The sequence below is a fragment of the Gekko japonicus genome, unplaced genomic scaffold (genome assembly GCF_001447785.1).
Source record: "Gekko japonicus isolate JY-2015 unplaced genomic scaffold, Gekko_japonicus_V1.1 scaffold443, whole genome shotgun sequence".
In the NCBI taxonomy this organism is placed as follows: domain Eukaryota; kingdom Metazoa; phylum Chordata; class Lepidosauria; order Squamata; family Gekkonidae; genus Gekko; species Gekko japonicus.
In genome coordinates, this window is record NW_015172565.1 from 313,662 (window position 1) to 333,354 (window position 19,693).

The following is a 19,693-nucleotide window of genomic DNA, read 5'->3' on the forward strand; positions in this document are numbered from 1 at the left end:
TTAGGAAAAGGATAAACAGACAGGCAGGAAGAAGAAGAAAAGAAGGACAGAAATGCCAAAAAATCTAGAACAATTACTGACAGAATTAAATTTGGTAGATGCTTGGAGAATAAGGAATTATTCTATGAAACAATTTACATATTATTCGGCCAGACATGATTCATGGTCACGAATAGATATGATATGGATTTCAACAGTAATGGTTAAGGATATGTTGGAGGCAGAAATACAGGCAGGAACATATGAAGCGATGGTGAACCTAAACAGCATGATAAAAAGTAGAGACATCACCCTGCCAACAAAAATACGCATGGTCCAAGCAATGGTATTCCCAGTAGTCATGTATGGCTGCGAGAGTTGGACTATAAGGAAGGCCGAGCGCCGAAGAATAGATTCTTTTGAACTATGGTGCTGGAGAAGACTCTTGAGAGTCCCTTGGACTGCAAGAAGATCAAATCAGTCAATCCTAAAAGAAATCAACCCTGACTGTTTCCTGGAAGGCCAGATAATGAAACTGAAGCTCAAATACTTTGGCCACCAAATGAGAAGGGAGCACTCACTGGAGAAGACCCTGATGCTGGGAAAGATTGAAGGTCAAAGAAGACGGGGACGGCAAAGGATGAGATGGTTAGACAGTGTCATAGATGCAACGAACATGAAATTGAGCAAACTTCAGAGGACGGCGGAAAACAGGAGGGCCTGGTGAGATCTTATCCATGGGGTCATGAAGACTCGGACTCGACTGTGCGACTGAACAACAACAACAACAAAATAAAATGAAGGAAGAATTAACAGCCTTTTTCAAAGAAAATAAAAAACAAGATACATCATTAAAGGTGATATGGGATGCAATGAAAGCATTTTCTAGAGGATTATTAATTCAAGAAGCAGCAAAAGTAAATAGGCAAAGGAAACAAAGGTTTGAGAACCTGAAAAAACAAATAAATTTACAAGAGAATATTATGATGTCTAAAGTAAATAATGATGGAGCAAAAAGAAGACTAAAAATGTTACAACATCGGATGAATTGTTTATTGAAAGAGGAGATAGCAAAGAAATTATACTTTGCAGTGGGAAAAGAGTTAAGTCTAGAGAGAGTGAAAACACATCTATAACTAGGTATTTTTAAGGATCTAGTATATGAGGGAAGAGACTCCAGGGGAGGAATACCTAAGGCGAGAGTGGAACATACATGTCTTGCTCGTGCTAAAGTACTAGCCCAATCAAGTTTAAACACATTTATCCTGGTCTGCTTTAGGGTTTCCTGGTAAATTAAATTATTCCATGCTGTTGGAGGAAAGCCCAATAACTCAATATAAATGCAGGAAGTAGTTTTAAACTAAGTCAAGCAACTGATTCAGCTATCCCTCTAAGTGGTAGCAGTTCACCTGAGTAAGCAATCTTCCCAAATCCTGCTATCTTTTCACTAGAGATGCTGAGGACTAAACCTCAGAACTTAAGTATGCAAGACACTGAGCTCTAAATCCACTCCACTATTCCTTGAAACATCAGAGTGGCTTATGCAGGGCTCTCAGTGACCTTGGCTCAAGGCTCCAACCAGAACAACACTGAGCTTCAAATGGAGACTCAGTCCTCAACTGTTTAGCTTAGTATGGGGGGGGGGGGGAAGCAGAGCAAATATTGTATTAAGAACATTATGCTGATTAGAAAACAAATCAAAATTCCACACATTAAGATTTACCTTTAAATGCTTCTGGGAGCTCTGCAGAGCCCTGTTGCAAGAAGCACACACACAAGACACTGACAATCTTTAACCACTTATTTTAGTGTTGATTATTTCTGCCTTCAGTGCAGATTAATGCCACAAGAGTTTAATAAATATTTTCCATATTTATTGACTTACAGCTTTGGAGATCACTTTAAGGCCAATTCTGTGGAAAAAACTTACCCCTGCTGATCTGTTTCGGGTCGCATATCATACACTCGACACTGTGCAAGCCTCACAATCACACCAGATCTTAGCAACTCCAGTGCTCCCTGCTGTATTTTGGCCACTTTCGTTAGGAATGCCTGGAGTACGTTACAAAAGGTAAAATGAGCCAAACAGATCATACAGCAAGAACCAACTTTTTACAAACTCTTTTTGGTGAGCTGTTACATTAAAACACATCTGAAATTAAAAGACACAAATTTGTGTTCTGCATCATGCATACTTTGAGAGTATGTGAGCTACTGCTCAAACTAGCATAGATGGACTTAGGAAAAGGGCAGAAAGCTCATGATCTTTACAACACCACCTAGTTAGAATAGGGTCAAATAGCTGCTAGGATTCATGCAAGCCATTTTGTTAGCACTTGACAAAAACCCCAATCACCACTGGTTCTCTTCAATAATCCTGGTGCAAAGAATAAGTCAGACAGTATTTTACAAGCAACCATGAACCACCCTTCGACTTTACCATTTTTGACTCATAGGTGTACAGTGCTTTCAGGAGAGGAGGCTGGGGTGTAAGCAAGCTTTGTAGCTTAAGGTCATCATCTGCTAGGCTGTCCACAAGCACTTTCAGGTAGCCACTGTTGGAGAGATACACCAGCCACTGTTGCTGCTTATCCACAGAGACAATGCGATCAAGTAAGGCCAGAGCAAGCATCTGAAAGAGAGAAGGACCAATGCAATTAATTAACAAGGGTGCAAAGACTATCTAATCTCTACCTAGAAGGAATCAATTCATAGACACAAACTCTGACTTCATTCAGCCTACTACTTCGTCAGCCTATTTACTGAAGATTTCTTCCCTAGGTGACCCACCACACTTGCTAAGGAAGTGCTGACTAGTCAAACTTTAAGAGTGTTTTGTATCTGCAAAGTAAGTACCAATATTAAGGGGGGTTTCAGAAAAATAGTTTCCCACTTTCGCTTTTGCCAGGCTGCTAGTGTGTTAATTTCCAAGAAAAATCTCGGAAGGCAAAATGAAAAGCCAGCTAAGTCTGATGACTGATTAATGACATTTTATAGTACAATAATTTGTTTCAGTAAATGCTCCTCAACCTCATACATCAATGAATGCATCTACCTCATTAATCTGCCTGATTTAGAAACTCTTCATTAAGGCAAAGGCTTTTTAAAGGGGAGTGGTGCTGGTGGTTGCGCTGCATCCATTGATTATCCCTTTTAAAACTAAAAAACTCACCAATTTTTAGAAAAAAATCTCACAGCCGGCCAAAACCAAAAACCACTGGGTACATTTTAAACTAAAAAACTAACTAGGCAGAATGATGAACTTTATCTAGGTCCCAACCCCTCCTCTATATTCACAACTTGTTAATAAAGCTTATCTCCCTAGCCAACTCAAGTCTGGGAAATTCCTGGAGATTTGGGGGTGGAGCCAGGAAGGGCAGGGTTTGGTGAGGGTCCCTCGGTGGGGTGTAATGTCCTAGAGTCTACCCTCACAAACAGCTATATCTCTGTAGTCTGGGGATAAGTTGTAATTCTGGGAGATCTCCAAGCCTCACCTGGCCATAAGCAACCTTAGCTATCCCGTGACATCGTCATAACATGCATTTCCCATCTCACTGCCTGCTGCTGGTAATGTAATTTATGACATCAGCAGGCATACTATACCATAAGAAAGGGGGAACCAGAAATGTCGGTGCTGTTTTTGGTGGCCACCACATGTTTTTCATACTGAAGATGCCTTATGTTCTGTCAGATCGCTGGTCCACTGAAGTCAGTACTGTCTACTCTGACTGGTAGCAGCTCTCCAGGATCTCAGACAGTTTCTTTTACATCACCTACTACCTGACCTTTTTAGCTGGAGATGCTAGGGACTGAACCTGGGACCTTCAGCTTGCCAAAGCAGATGCTCTACCACTGAACTATGGCCTTTCCCCCAATATGTAATCTAGGCTGGCCCTCCATGCCATTCAACATTACTGTTTTCCTTCACCAAATGGAAAGATACACTGGCATTTTATGGACTACTTAAAAAGTAAAGGACAGAGTGATACAGCAACTTCAACACTCATCCTACACTATTTTTTCAATAATATTGCTTATAATTTTTACAGTTGTACAACCACCAGGGAGGGTCAGACTAAATAAATAAATGGAAGACAAAAAACCCACTTGCACATTTGATAAGGCAAATTCATTTTTCTCAAAGCAAGAAATGAATGGTATAAACAGTAACATGCCATGTGTGTATGAAAACCCAATTCATTACTCCCTTGGTCAGACTTGTATGCCAAATATTCACCACACCTTGCTTTGTATACATAACTCCCTGAAGCAATTAGGTAAGGTATAAGATTTGCAGAGTCTCCTTTAAAAAAAACACCAAAAACCAAAAATGAATTGACAAGAGATTCCTTCTTTTAATAAATGCTATAAATCTTTCAAATAGTAACATAAAAAAACCAGGTTATCAGATAACCTATTAAAATGTAAAAGGAGCAAAGCCATTTACCCGCCCTATCTCATGGCCGTCACAGGCATCTCGGCAAACAACCTCCATGAGGGCAGAACCATAGCTTTCAATAATTGCCATATTTTCTCGCTGCAATTTACTGAAAGCATCTTCAGGTGCTGTTAGACGCTCCCACATAGTCTTCTTGGCTATAAATAAAAGACAAAAAATTAAGAGAGACCAGAGCTACTAAACAACGTCAGTTATAGCGTTAATATATCTTTTAAGATGCACAGATCCAAACACTGCAAATGGATGTTTTTGCATTAAAAATCCTCCAATAAAGGGAAATGTTTTAGCTAGAATCACATGTGTACATGTATCTCTTGCCAAAGATTTTTATACGAGAACCAACTATGATCAGAAAGCTGTTAAAAAGAAGGAAAAAGTATTTCTGAAAATATTCTCAAAAAAAGGGCACAAGATTAGGGGTAGGCATGAACTAGGAAAATGTGGTTTGGTTCGTGGTCAAACCATGAGCCAAACCAGGAAGTTTGTTCGTGAACTGGTCTGTGACCCTGCAAGCCCCGCTGAAAGGGACTGTAGTTCCTTTAAACGGAGCTTGCAGAAAGCCCAAGAAACAGCTGGGCTGCTCCCCACTGCTCAGCTGTTTCAGGCTGTCTTCTGCAGTCCCTTTAAAGTTTAAAGCTCCCCACAGCTCAGCTGTTTTTGCAGCTGGGGGGGGGAAGCAAGAGTTTTAAAGGGACTCAGAGTTCCTTTAAACCCCTGCTTTCTGCTCCATCCACGAACCACCATGAATACCCACAAACAGCTTTAAAACTTTGTGGAAGTTTGTGATGGTAGACCCATCATGAACTTCAGTTCACAAACCACAGATGGGGCAATATGCGTGATGAATTTTGCTTTGTGATTCAGTCTGGACCCATCCTTACACAAGACAGCTTCAGAGGGAACATGCCCACAATGGAAAAAAAGGCAACAACTTTATTCATACTTTTTGGTCTTTACAATCTGTATGAACATGAATGAAATCAAAGGCTGGATTAGGGAAGGGAAACCACAGGCCAGCAGCTACCCATGTATAAAAGATTATGGAGAAGAAGAGGCTTGCACAAGCCTGGAGACTGAAACAGGAAAGAGCAAAAAGGGATGTGTGGGTACAGGAATATTATTGCTGATGCAGAATGGGCAATTGTGAAGGGCTGTGAACTGTAGTCATATGAGGATGAAATAAAGTGCTGAAGCTAAGAACGACCATCAAAACACCATTAATACTCTGGGGTCACACATGACAGTTATATCTTTACTTAACTATGGAAAAAGAGAGCATCAAGTTACATTCTACCTGCTTCCAAAGTGTCTGGTTCATCTGGTCTCTGAGCAATCTGTAAATAGTAGAGCAGTGATCCATACAGATGTGTTCTCACCCGCTGGAACCCACCACCTGATCAGATGAGACATAAGTATTTCTAATGAGACGTAAGTAGGCCGGCCCCGCATCTTTCTTCAATCATGCCCCTCACCACCTTCCTCAGTTTATCTCCAGGATGCTAGCTTTTGTAACTTGTTTATGTAGAGTTAACCTAACATCACTGAACTTTGTCACTGTTATTAAAAAATATTTTAACTGAGCAAAAATATTTTGAGTAAGATATAGCCACTAATTCCCATTTCTGGCAGTACAGATCACATATACTTGGTTTCTTTCAGCATTATACTTTGCTTACTATAAGAACATAAGAAGAGCCCTGCTGAATCAAATGGTTCATTTAGTCCAGCATCCTGTCTCACACATGGCCAACCAGTTCCTCTGGACAGCCAACAATAGGGCTGAGACATTCACATGAAACTACCTTATACAGCACCAGATCCTTGGTCCATCAAAGTCAGTATTGTGGTTCTCCAAGGTCTCAGGCAGAGGTAGTTCCCATCACCTACTGCCAGATCTTTTAAGTGGAGGTAACAGGGACTGAACCTGGGACCTTCTGCGTGCCAACCAGATGTTCTGCTACTGAGCCACAGCCCCTCCCTTTCCCTGATGTTGCCTCCTGGCTCTGGGATTCAGAAGTTTAATGCCTCCAAATGTAGAGGTTCCCCTAAGTCACCATGGCTAGTAGCCACTGATAGATTCATGGTGGATATCTATCTAACCCCCCTTTAAATCTATTTATTCCTGCAGCCATCACTACATCCTCTGGCAGCAAATTCCACATTTTAATCACTCTCTGTGTAAAGAAGTATTTCCTTTTGTCTGTCCTCAACCTACTGCCCATCAGCTTCATACTACATAGTGGCATGACCATTATTAAGGAAGCATACCCACATATTGGTTTTTGTAGCATCTTTTCCCCAAAAGGATAAAGTTGGTTCATTACCTGTTTTCAGTATAAAATCCAGAATTTTTTTCAAGATGATATGGAGAGAAGAATCTCCAATGGAAGCGAATCCCACAGCCATGCCTTCAGAGCCAAGTGGTGATGTGAAAGAACCGTCCAGCATCAAGACAAACTGAGAGTGTCCAGGTATAGGTTCAGCCAGCAGTTGCTTTTGCTCTGTTCGCACAGACTGACTTAGGTGGGCAGTCAAAGTGAACACAGCTCCTGCCACAACAGGCATTAATTCCTGAGCAGCGTCATCATCCAGGATCTTACAGGAAAAGAAGAGTCACTGTTTTAGGACATGATAGGCATACATACCCAGGCAATTTCTATAACTCTCTAATGTGACCTCCTGTAAGTGCCCTATGCTCTTTAACATCTACATGAAACCACTGGGTAAGGTCTTCTGGAAATCTGGGCTGGGTTGTTACCAATATGCTGATGACACTCAGCTCTGTCATGCGTTTCCAGCTGATCGTGGGAAGGCTGTGGAAACTCTGGCAGTACGTCTGGAGGCAGTTTTGGAGTGAATGTCGGCTAATAAACTGAAGCTTAATCTTGACATGACGAAGTGCTACGAGTGGGCGGAAGGTCTGACCTGGGATTTAAAGTGTCAGCTGTTCCAGATGCGCTTGCACTCCCTTTGAAGGAACAGGTCCATAGTCTGGAGCTACTCTTGGACTCAGTCCTACTGCTGGATAAGCAGGTGGCAGCTCTGGCCAGGACTGCCTTTTACCAACTTCAACTAGTTAGTCAGATATAGCCTCTCCTAGGCAGAAACGATCTGGCCACTTGCCCTGATAACATCTAGATTAGATTACTGAGATGTGGTTTATGTGGGTCTGCCCTTGAAAAGTGTTTAGAAATTTCATCTGTCACAGAGTGCTGCAGCCAGGATGTTGGTTGTGTGGGTTGTAGGGACCATATCACTCCAGTCTTGGTCCATCTACACTGGCTGCCAATTTGTTTCTGGACACAATTCAAAGTGCTGGTGTTGACATTCAAAACCCTGTCTGGTTTGGAACCAACATATCTGAAGGACCTTCAAAGCCCTATATGGTTTGTGACCAATCTACTTGAGGGACCACCTATACCCTTATGAACCTGAACACTATGGCCATCTTCAGAGGCCCTACTTCATGTGCCCCCCCCCCAGATTAGGTGGGGAGCAACCCAGGAGAGGGCCTTCCCAGTTGTGGCACCAAAATTCTAAAAGTCTCACTGCAGGGAGATTATTGTAGGTGGTTTTTACTGTTAAACAGTAACTTAATGCAGACCAATAAATATTGCATAATTTGATTATTAAAAAACCACAAAAAGTAGTCACTAAAAACAATCCCACATACAAATGGAAGCTTCCTGTATATTCAGTGAAAAACACTAATGTATTTCAAGGGGCTTACTTTGTCATGCACATCTTGTAAGAGGTCACGAATAATGAGCTGCCTTTCTTCAGGCTGAATAAGGTCCTGTGGGCAGGCAGTCAATATGATTTCCACCAGCTGCCTCCAAGACTCCAGAGCATGTCGCTTCGCATAGAGACACTGAAGAAGCTTATTCCGTTCCACAACATATTGAAGAATTGTGTTGATTTCCTGGTAATACAATAAAAGGAACATTCATTAGTTCACAACAGAAAAATTCTGGGTAAACGGCTGCATTTGTCACAAAGCATAAATCAAAAAATAGCTACTGAAGTTATTTTGTTCCTATATTCTTAGCCTACAACTGAGCAGGGAATTGTGAACGTCTAAAATTTAGTTTACAGAGCTGTTCTCTACCCTCAGGTGTCTGTGGAACCTTTCAAACATACTCAAGATTCAGAGGTTTCTTGAGGATTCTCTCAGGAAACTGCTTAAAACGAAAGCTGTCATCCTCGGAGGCACGTGTATTATTTTCCCACAGAAGTTCCCTTTCAACTTATTGTGCTAACTACCAAAGAATTTCTGTAGGTTTCATGAAATCCAAAGAAACTGTGCACCTTTGCACACCTCCAGATCTCCAGATTGCAATCTTAGAATTTTCAAAGTCGTTCCTGAGAACAGACCTTATCAAAAAGCCAGGACTGTATAGCACAGACAGTTTCATCCAAGAGATCCATAAAATTAAAGCCTCAAGATTCCTTTAGGTAGTCTTAAACAAGCCAGTAACTCTCAGCATAGCAAGCTTATGTCTTTAATTGCAATTTATATTTTTAACTGTAATTCAATTGTTTAAATCCTTTAATGGTCTTATGCTTGTTGCCTTGTGGAACCTGATAGGGTAACAAATGTAGTATTAAAATGTTTTAAATACATAAACATTTCAAAGATGAGGGCAGCTGTGCTGGTCTGCAGTAGAATGGCTAGAATTGAGTCCAGCAGCACGTCAGCTACCAGCAAGATTTTGGGGAATGAGCTTTCCCTTTGCCAGATATTTCAAGCATGTACAAATTGAAAAGGGATATACAAATGAACATCCACAAAGATCTCAGGAGTGTTACAAGGGAGGAAAAAGTCAGTTCAGCCATGCATCTGTTTTCAAGATCGAGTTTTATTATGTGGAATTACCTCCATGAGCAAAGGTCTCTGTCCAAGGGCTGCCATTCCTTGCAAGGCATTAACTTCAGCAATCAGAACTTTGTGAACATGCTAGAATTAAAGAGAGGAAACGAAAAACCCTTGTCATGCTTTTCGGTATCTGTAAATTTTCTTAAGGTTGGAGGCACTTGTGGGCATAACAGAATTACTATGTTGACATTTTTTCTTAAAGATGGATAGCCTTGTTAGACTGTCTGTAACTTTCCCTTTTCTGAAGCCTTTTCAATTTCATATTAAGTAAAGGTAAAGGTTTCCCTTGGTCGAAAGCCAGTCAAATCCGACTCTAGGGATGCGGTGCTCATCTCCATTTCCAAGCCGAAGAGCCAGTGCTGTCCAGAGACATTTCCACGGTCATGTGGCCGCCATGACATATTACCCATTTCCAAAGCACTTTCATAATTTCATTTGCATCCTAGTTCAACCCAAAAAGCTTCTATTAAATAAACCAGTAGAAATCTTCACACTGTACAGTAGGGATGGCCATGAACCCAAAAACCCTAGTTCAGACCCCGCTTTTTCCTGGCCATTGCGAGCCATGGATCGGAGAAAGGGGGTGATCACCCAGGAAGGCTGGCAGCCTTTTCAGAGCTCCATTTCCCTTCCCCCCACTTCAAAGTGGGAGAAGGCAAAACAGAGCACTGAAATGGCGGGGCAGTGGGAGGAAGCAAACTGGGAGCGCAGAAATGGCTGTCGGTCATTTAAACCCAACAGGTGAGCTGCAGACTCATGCTGCTCATCTGTTAGGTTTAACTGGCCTGAACAGAACAGTTGAACCAAACTGGACAAAAGTCAGGGAAATGTTCAGGGAATGTTCCTACCCTGAATTGGGCCAAGTTCGTGCTGAATTTTGGTTCGTGAGCCGGTTTGTGCCCATTCCTACTATACAGTTTAACATTAGTTTATTTTCCCCCTTTCAGACCCTGAAGTTGAAGGAACAATAGTATTCACCTACATTATATATAGAATCTAGCACAAGAGGTATGACCTGAAGTAGACCTTATCTCACCAACAAGTAAATACAACACAAATAATTTGTAAGCAGTTGAACACTTGACTGAAAATACAGATATTATAAGGAGCTACTTATGCATCCTTAGAATTACCAAGTAAACATGAAGAACACAACCCAATGACATGTAAGCACTTTTAAGCCTTACTGACTTCAAGGTGAGGGTTAATGTTTAACTTCTATTAAAAGAAATGGGACTTAACTTCAGCTGGATCATTATGAAAAATACATCTCTACATATGGCAAGGCTCCTGACCTTGACGTTGCAGATGACTGGCCCACGTGCACTCTTGTTCTCACAATTGGCAATGACTTGCTCAATTTGAGCCCGGTCAAAAAAATCCAGTTGCAAAGGTTCTGGGATCTCCTGACTAAAGTCAATTGAGTCCAGGATGCTCAAGATCTTCCTGCGTACTAAAGAGAAGAAGTCTATTCAGAAATACCAGAAGTCAGGGAGATCAGAATTCAGCTGAACTCTGAAATTAAACAGGCTTTGTGAGTAACAGCTTCTATTTAAAATTACTCTGAACTTTGTTCACAGTAATTTTCTTCTTTTTAAATGTTCATAATATACAACAGGGGAAAAATCTTACAAATTCATTCAATTCTGTTTTCTACACATTAATGAATCTCCAAAGGTTTCATTTGTTCTCTTTTTATCTGCTCCTTTCCTTCTGCTGCTGCAGCTTTTTCCCAAAACCTAGCAAAAAGTAGACTAGCAGCCATAATCACATTTAAAACAGAATCTTCAAACGTATCTGATACTTCATGAGCAGAAAAAAATTCTTTAGAGGCCATTTCCCCATGTATTTTTAACAGGCTTACTATATAATTCAATCAACAAATACTAAATTAGATAACATTCTTTCTCCTTTAACAAAATAAAGTTTATCATCTTTTGTAACACATTGCCACTCCTTAATTAGGCATTTCAGAGACTCTTTAATTTTCTTCATTTGTGATCAAAATATTCAAATCTAGAAGGTTCAATGCAGACCTATTTGTCTATTTATAGACAAGTCTTGAACTTGTATGATCCCAATTTAGCACGTTATTGCATGCAGACAGTAGCAGGAGCATACGGATATGAGCACTTTTTCTCTAGAAGCTATCCATAATGAACAGATAAAAATTATTTGGATTGTATAAAAAGCAGCCTGGAAGACTGGCACAGATATCCTAGAAGAAGAGAAGAAGAGAAGAAGAAAAGATTGGATTTATATCCTGCCCTTCACTTGGAGTCTCAGAGCGGCTTACAAACTCCTTTCCCTTGCCCTCACCACAACAGACACCCTGTGAGGTAGGTGAGGCTGAGAGAGCTCTGAGAGAAACTGCTCTTTTAAGATCAGCTCTGACAGAACTACAGCTTGCCCAAGGTCATCCAGCAGCTACAAGTGGAGGAGTGGGGAATCAAACTCGGTTCTCCCAGATTAGCGTCCGTGCACTTAACCACTACAGCAAACAGTTCAGTAATTTCAAAATGAGTATGCTGATTTCTGTATTTTGTCCAGTGACCATAAACAAGGGACAAATAGCAGCATTCTGGGGCACAGAGACATAAATCTTGAGTTTTGCCACCATTTCACAAGACTAGCCCCCACCTTCTGAAGTGTCTCATTTCATGATTGCTATCAACTGTAGCAAAGACAATACATGGACCGCATTCCATGTTGCGATGGCTCTTCTTGTGGGAAATCTTCCCAATCATGATTAGAATCTGAGTAAATCAGCCTCTAAGCCTTACCTTTAGAAGCAGTGTCAAAGTGAAGAAAGCCAGTGACAGACCGACTTTCATCTTCTGTTCCTCCTTCACCTTCAGCTGAGACAATGATTAAAATAAATATGTAAGGGTGCAACACAAAAAAACTTTTTAAAAAATTCAAGCAATTTAGGACAAATACTGCTGTCTAGACAAAGGCAGCCTAAAAATGCAGGAAAAATTATTCAGGTTGTAATAAGTAATTACGCATTATATAATCATGTATGTTAGATGTCAGGAAGAGTCAGAATGTACTGTAAATACTCAGTGATGGGTGGCTTTTAATTTAGCTTTTAATTTTAGCATTAAATTGCTGTGTTTATTTTTAGTTACTAGGACCCAGGGGTCATTTCCTGCAGGGGCGCACAGGAGCAGAGCTCCGGCAGTAAAGAGGCCAGGGGGTGGGCACATATAACAAGCCCCACCCCCTGCTCCCAGCAGCCCTCAGTCAGAGCAAGAAGCACCCAGGTCAGCTGCAGAGCCCCCCCCCCCCAGTCCAAAACAGTCCAGTGGCACCTTTAAGACCAAGTTTTATTCAGGTACAAGCTTTCCCGCCTCTGCAAGGACAGATCTGCACATTCCCTCCCCCAATAGCTAGGAATCCAAAACAGTCCAGTGGAGCCTGAGTGGTGGGTGTTGCCTTCTGACACACTTCTGGTGATGTCAGGGAGTGTGGCATATGCAAATGAGTCATGCTAATAAGCTCCTGCACCTCTTTTTCTACGAAATGACTCCTGCTAGGACAGATGTCTCAATGCTATATCGATCAACTTTCATTAGTATAACAAAACATTTAAAAAGCAGGACTCTTGTTTGCAGTAGTTCTCTGAGTTTGAAGTCCTGATAAGTTAATGCAATATAACATGCCACATGATGAGACTCTTGCGTGTCAAACTGGCATCATGCCCTGCCCCGCATAATCGGAACATGGTTAACCTCAATGACCCCTTCCCAATGATCCTGAAGCAGCAGTCAGGCTTGTTCCCTATCCAAAGGCCACATTTATCATCAGTATCTACCAGGGCCTACTCCAATTTGTAATTAGTCTGGACTCTGGAGTGATTTTCTATGTGCCCAGAAGACTACAGAAGATGTATCTGGAAAATTCAAATCAATAAACAAATAAGCCATCTCCAGTTTTATCCTGGGGAAGTTACCAGCAATGCTCCCTCTAAGCTGTGGAGTCTTGTGAGCAAAAATTCTACTTTCTGAGCTACTGGCCTTGAGCGATTTGGCTACTGCATAAATTAGTTTGCTCTGGAGCTTGCTCTGGAGTCGTCCTTCCTGAGCTAAGACAAAAATCTGTGAGCCAAAGGCTAAAAAACTGTGAGCTAGCTCACACTAACTCAGCTTAGAGGGAACATTGGTTACCAGTACCACAGCCTCATTCAGTGACATGCAAGAACTGAGTGAACTCTTAACTTTCAGAACACTGAACCCAAACTACAAACAGGGGCTCAGCTCCAATGCCCACACTAGTTGGGACACAATGGGCAAGCAGAGGATAGAGCATATTTTTCTCAATTTCATAAGCAGTGGCCTGCATTCCATATCATTAATATGGCAATGTCAAGCTCAATATAGTATCAGAAAGACTGTCAAATATAAGGAAAGCATAATAACAAATGGATATGAAAGTGAAAGAGATTCAAATAAGCAACTCAGTAACAGATTTTCATTTCTGCTCAGTCAAAAATCCCATTTACCTAAGTAATGTTTCACTGGCATGTCATCTAAGAGGAGGTGCAGGAGTCTGTGTGTGTGAGAACGCTGGCGGTTCAGGGATGTTACACGCAGTTCTATAGATGCAGTCTTCATTAACCATGACATCTGATTCAAGGCTGGAATCTCATGCTCTAAACAGAGAAAACAGAGCAAGAATGGCAGTTCAACAGTTCAGACTTCTGCCCCAAAGCATCTTCTCTTCCATCTATGTGCACATAAAGTACTGTCCAGTTGCAGCTAAATTATGACAACCTCATAGGGTTTCCAAGACAAGTGATTAAGCAGGGGTGGTTTGCAGTCTGCCTTGGTGGTCTCCCATCCAAGTATTGACACTGCTCAGCTTCCAAAGGCAGCTATACTATGCCATTCCACATCCTAAATGCCTTCCCTCTAAGCCTCCAAAATGATGTTTATTGGTTTTCAAACAAACGAGACCCAGATTTTAAAAGTTAGATGTATGAGACTGTATTTTTAGACTTACCTTTAACAGAAAATGGTAAATGCTGTAACTGAGAGAATAAGAAATCCTGGCTGGTCCTTAAATATCTCATGGTTGGTCCCGAAGTATCAGAGCAGGCACACAACTGATAAATCATCTGTTTATTCCAAGAGAATTTAGGGTTCAGTTCACTTTTATAGGACTACAAGGAATACTAGGTAAGAGGGAAATACTAGCCAGAGTAATATGTAATTAAGTTCTGTATTTGAGCTTCACTTAAAGCTGAATAAATCACAATACAAAACTCTTCTGAAAAAGACAGCTTAAGTGACCAAAAAAAATAAAATACTAACTGAATACTTGTTGCCTTTATACCAGGAAACTTAGAAGAGGAGATATTTTGTATACCTGATAACACAGCTCTGCCAGATGAGGAGATTCTTGAACTGCTGTGGGACCAGACCTGGTTTTAGAACCTTTTTCCAGTATGTTCAATATTGCATGAAGACAAGTACGAGGGCAACCTAAAACACCTTTAAATGCAAGATTTAGACTTGGATAAATAGGCAGTAAACATATGAAACAAAAATAAGTATTTCCTTCAGTATACTATCCTTGAAAACAGCTTTCCAATACCATGTTTATTTATTACTTTTCATATTACTGCCTGTCATACCATATTAATTATATACATCAGAGCTAGTGAGCTGACTCATGAAAGCTCATTCTGGTCTGGTCTTCTGTTTTATTATACCATATTTATGTCAATGCTTTTCACCCAACATGACTCACAGCAGAGCAGACATCTATTTTTCCTGCTACTTATGGTTTCATTCTTTTCAAGTGGTATACAAAGGTGGTATCCATCAGCCCCACATTTCCACTACCCCCTTCAATTGTGTACCTGCATCTTGCAAGTTTGTGGTGCTGACAGGCTTCTTGAGTTCATAACCCAGAAGATACAATGCCAGATTGGGTGGGCTGCACTCCAGAGAAGTGATTAGAAGGTTCAAGATGTTGATCCTTGTTTCATGGTAGATCTGGACTCGCTTTCTTTCAGGTTCAAGTTCTTAGAATCAAAAATATACATCCATTTTAGTGGACATTTCATAAACCACTCAAAGGTTATTAAATACGCTTGGAAGTGGCCAAATGCCTAGTTTCTGTAGTGAGTAAAAACCATATCCTGGCAACATGATAGAAAAATGTTTGTAAAACTGGAAAGGAGCTGCATTTTTAATTGCATCAACAAGCCTTTAGCAGGAATCTTGTAGTGCCTTAAAGGCTAACAAAATTTTATGCCAGATTTAAATGAGGATATCCTCACTATGTAGGCATTTTAGTTAGTGAGATGAAAAACAAACTGCATAGTTGAGGGGTCATGAAATGTATGAAGTAATGGGTAAAATGAAATGTGTGTGTTTTATAACAGCAATTCATGTCCCCTTGACCCTGTAGACTCTTTTCTCTATATGGCATGTACCAAACAACTTGTAAGGTGCCACGAGACTCCTATTTTTGCTGCAACAAGCTTACCCCCCCACCCCAGAATTATAATCAAATGTATATATGGATGAATCAGCTATTAAAATGCTTTGTGGACTTAAGGCTGATTTACAAATTAGCTTTACTTCCTATTTGCTTATTTTCTGTTTATAATTTGGCTCAAAACAAAAAAATAAGTGGCACAGGACACTGAATCCAATTTTAGGCCAGTTTCCTAATCTATGCAAAATAAATGCAGTATCTTTATATTTTGCAGTTAAAGCCTAATGACCCTGACCTTTTTAGCTGTTAGGCAGCTTTTACAGTGGAAATAAATACTGATTAGTTTCATACCTTCCACAGGATTAATGATTTCTTCTGCAGTTTCACTGTCCAAACACTCCACAAACCCAGCCATCAATTTCTGGCTAATACTCTGGATTTATAATCAAGGGACATGATTGAAAAAACAGCAATTTAAAGATCACAGATTGATTTAAAGCAAAAAAGACTTGCCATCTCAAAGCCCCCCCCCCCAACATTATAAAGCATTTGTAAAGAAGGAAAGGGATTTCCCCCCCAGTTAAACCAGACTGGCTTTCATGCCAGTTGCACCATTTCAGCATCAACACATGAACCAATACAGGAGGTGCCTGGTGCCAAAAGTGGCTGTAGGCACTGCTGTACCACACCCTTTCCCTTGCTGAATGATGCAATGGCAGAGGCAAGGGAAAGTCAGGCTTCAGGGCATATCCTGGCTGGGGGGGGGGGGGGGGCGACACAGAAAAACAAGTTCACAGCACAAACTTTCCTTTGTTTGCCAAAACTAATTTCACCTCATATTCCAGGGGGCATTTTTGTGTTAAAGCTGCATTTGGACTAAGCTACCACAATTAAGAACTTTTCTGGTAGAATGGAGACAGTTCAGCTAAGAATGGCCTGTGTGATGTATTAAAAAATTCTTATTGGCCTGTGATATTGCAGTGCTGTATACTCCTACTAGCATAAGCCTGCTTATGGAAACTAAGCAAAAAAGAGAAATAAAGTGTGAGGACTTCCTGAAGTTCATCTAATTTGACCTCCTCAAACGGATGCAGTCCCTTCTTAAACTAACATGCACAAAGACTGCCACTGTCCTAGGAAATTCTGTCTGTGCAATAATTTTTATGTGATGAAGGCCGTAACACCCAGCCTGCCTCTTGTACCAGTGGCTATGGCAGTGACAAACAGCAGGTATCACATAATGTATTTCATGCTTCTTTCCTGGTTTTAACACTCTGGAGTTATTCTGTTTGCCAATGGAGTTAGAGAGTTGCACTAGGACATGGGAAAGCCAGGTTTAAATCCTCACTCAGCTATGAGGCTATCTGAGTGAATTCTGGGCTAGTCACTCTCTCTCTACCGAATTTACACCTCACAGGGTTGTTGCAAGGATAAAACGTAAGAGGGGAAAACTATGCATGTTGCAGTGACAGACAAACCCTGCTCTTCAGGTTATCAAAATAATTGAGAATCCTCATCCCCAATGATGTTTCACATCACTTGCCACTCTAAGGACGACACATTCTCTTAATCTTCCAAGTCTTTCATTAGAACACTGACCAAGACTGAAAGCAGGATGATCCCTGTGAATTTTCAAGCGAAATCTCCATCCAATTTGTTAGTGATCAACTAATCTTTTAAACGTGTTTCCAACAAATTATGCCCTCAACTTAGAGCAGAACATGTGAAAGCGTATCTGTGAGGGACAGAGCCCAGTCCCACTTTACCTGTCCTGACAGTCCCCCTTTTACCCTATTCACACATGAAGCTGCCTTATACTGAATCAGATCATTGGTCCATCAAGTTCAGTATTGTCTACTCAGGCTGGTAGTGGCTCTGCTGGGTCTCAGGTAGGAGTCGTTCATGTTACCTAACCTGATCCTTTTAACTGGAGATGTCAGGGACTGAACTTGGGACCATCTGCATGTCAATCAGATCTACTGAGCCACAGCTCCACCCCCTACTGATGTGGTAGGGTGAGATAAACAGCCAATGAGGGCCCTTGGAACTCTTGGAGGAGAGGAAAAGGGGTGAGTGGGTGGAAAGAAAAGAGAAGTTTAACTGTCACTTGGCCAAACAGGGCTGAGAAGTCCTTTAGGCATGCCAGGGATTTGGTTCTATTTCACAGCCCCTTCAGGTAGAGGTAGACTGAGCTAGTGTGTTGACCTGTAGTGGCACCTACTGGTTTAAAGGTCACAGACGTAGTATTTCTGATATACGGGAAAGGTAAGGAACAGGCTGAGGTCTGCAGATTTAAAAACTCAAAAGTAGTTTGAAATACGTTAAGATACCTGAAATAAACTTGTCTCCTCATTCAGAAACTATTCTGGCAGTTCCTCCACAATGAAACATATTGTGTAAGGAAACTGTATCGCCATATATTAGTATTTTCATAACTTTACATTTGTGTATATTTGATTGTGAAAAACAACAAATATTCTTGTGTTAAATCTCTGTTCCTGGTATATTGGGTGGACAAGGTTATAACAAGGTTTGACTAAGATGGGGAGAGGGTGCCTCAGGGACACCATGATTGTTTTACTTCATGGGTGGCAAACTTTAAAGAGGGCCAAGTACTTGTAGGACAACACATAAACACTTCTCTGGACTCTCCATACGCAGGGCTTAGTGTACATGTCAGGGAAGTGTGGTGTGGACAGTAATCCTCAAGTATTCCTACCATCAACAGGGCAGTGGCACTGTATTGAATGGGGTTTTCCCCACCATATTCGTGCCCACTTGTGCCACCTCAACCCACCATAACAGCCAAACACTTTATAAACAAATCCAAGCATTTTCGCTGCAAAGATTTCAGTATTAGTTAACACCATTCTCCCCGCCCCTTACATTAAGAAATTAAGGGACTACAGAAGTTACCTGGTCTTGTGTGAAGTCTCCAATTAGTTTGACCTGAATGTTAGCACTGCAAGAAATGCAACACAGGATCCTAGAACTTTCGAAAGCCAGCTCAGGATTGGTAGTGCCATGATAGAGGTACCTTCAAAAATTGGAAGAATACAATCAATTGTTAGTTTGAACAGAAATTTCAACAAAGAAGAAAACAATGAGTTTTAAATTGTGTGTCATACAAATTAGTCCCATAAAAATACATAAGTATATGCAGATAAAAAAATGCAAACAGGATTTGAAATTCATGGGCTCATAAATATTTGCATACCTTAGCAGCACAGTGTACTCTAAATATAGCACTGTCCCACCCCTCAAACCTACAGAGCTCATCATTCCTCTTTTTAGTCCCACTTAAACTCTGCTTACAGGCTCAGGATCACTGAACTTTGTTTTCCTATTAAGCATAATATAAATCAATTAATTCAAAGTTCCTCACTTCGCAGATAAACATAGAAATACTCAAAAGAGATCCGTGAAGAGAGAACAAATATGAGGCCCTGTTCTACAAGCAGGTTCATATAGCAACATTATTGTGCTCATACACAGCCAGCTAAGTAATGAGAATCTATATAGTCACCAAGGCTTGCTGTGGCACCCCTTTTGACACTCAATAGTATTCTGGTCATCTCTATAGCCATTCCTGCCCTTCATACATTTTGGGTCTACCTGGCAATATTGACCACATGGTCTGCCTTTTTAGTTCGAGGGTTGATTCCTTGCAGCAGTTGCTCTAGAGATGCAACAATCAGGGACAGATGGCTTTCCCTTAAGTAGTTCATGAAGACATTCTCTTTCTGTAGAGTCAGATTAAGCAGCCCAAGGCAGTACTGTACTGATTTCTCTAAGTGCTTCTTTCCTATAAAAGGACAGAAAATAAAGTCAACAAATAGATCTAACTTCAATCTCTTTAATGCTTAAAGGGAGATAAAAAATGTCTTCATTCAATAAAGCCAGCATGGCACAGTGGCTAGAGTATCAGA

General features: G+C 40.9%; 1 protein-coding gene across 1 annotated transcript in view; it reads right to left on the reverse strand.

The window, feature by feature from the left end:
- NUP205 (nucleoporin 205kDa) overlaps window positions 1-19,693 on the reverse strand; it is a 55,958-nt gene that overhangs the window by 15,273 nt on the left and 20,992 nt on the right. Inside the window, exons 18-33 of the mRNA XM_015421324.1 lie at window positions 19,380-19,569; window positions 18,681-18,801; window positions 16,116-16,197; window positions 15,181-15,345; window positions 14,685-14,809; window positions 14,319-14,433; window positions 13,819-13,968; window positions 12,098-12,172; window positions 10,610-10,767; window positions 9,315-9,395; window positions 8,169-8,360; window positions 6,763-7,033; window positions 5,733-5,831; window positions 4,427-4,575; window positions 2,420-2,611; window positions 1,910-2,031 (exon numbers count right to left, since the gene is read on the reverse strand). Of these exons, the coding sequence (XP_015276810.1) occupies window positions 1,910-2,031; window positions 2,420-2,611; window positions 4,427-4,575; window positions 5,733-5,831; window positions 6,763-7,033; window positions 8,169-8,360; window positions 9,315-9,395; window positions 10,610-10,767; window positions 12,098-12,172; window positions 13,819-13,968; window positions 14,319-14,433; window positions 14,685-14,809; window positions 15,181-15,345; window positions 16,116-16,197; window positions 18,681-18,801; window positions 19,380-19,569 (2,287 nt within the window). The remainder of the gene's footprint in view (window positions 1-1,909; window positions 2,032-2,419; window positions 2,612-4,426; window positions 4,576-5,732; window positions 5,832-6,762; window positions 7,034-8,168; window positions 8,361-9,314; window positions 9,396-10,609; window positions 10,768-12,097; window positions 12,173-13,818; window positions 13,969-14,318; window positions 14,434-14,684; window positions 14,810-15,180; window positions 15,346-16,115; window positions 16,198-18,680; window positions 18,802-19,379; window positions 19,570-19,693) is intronic.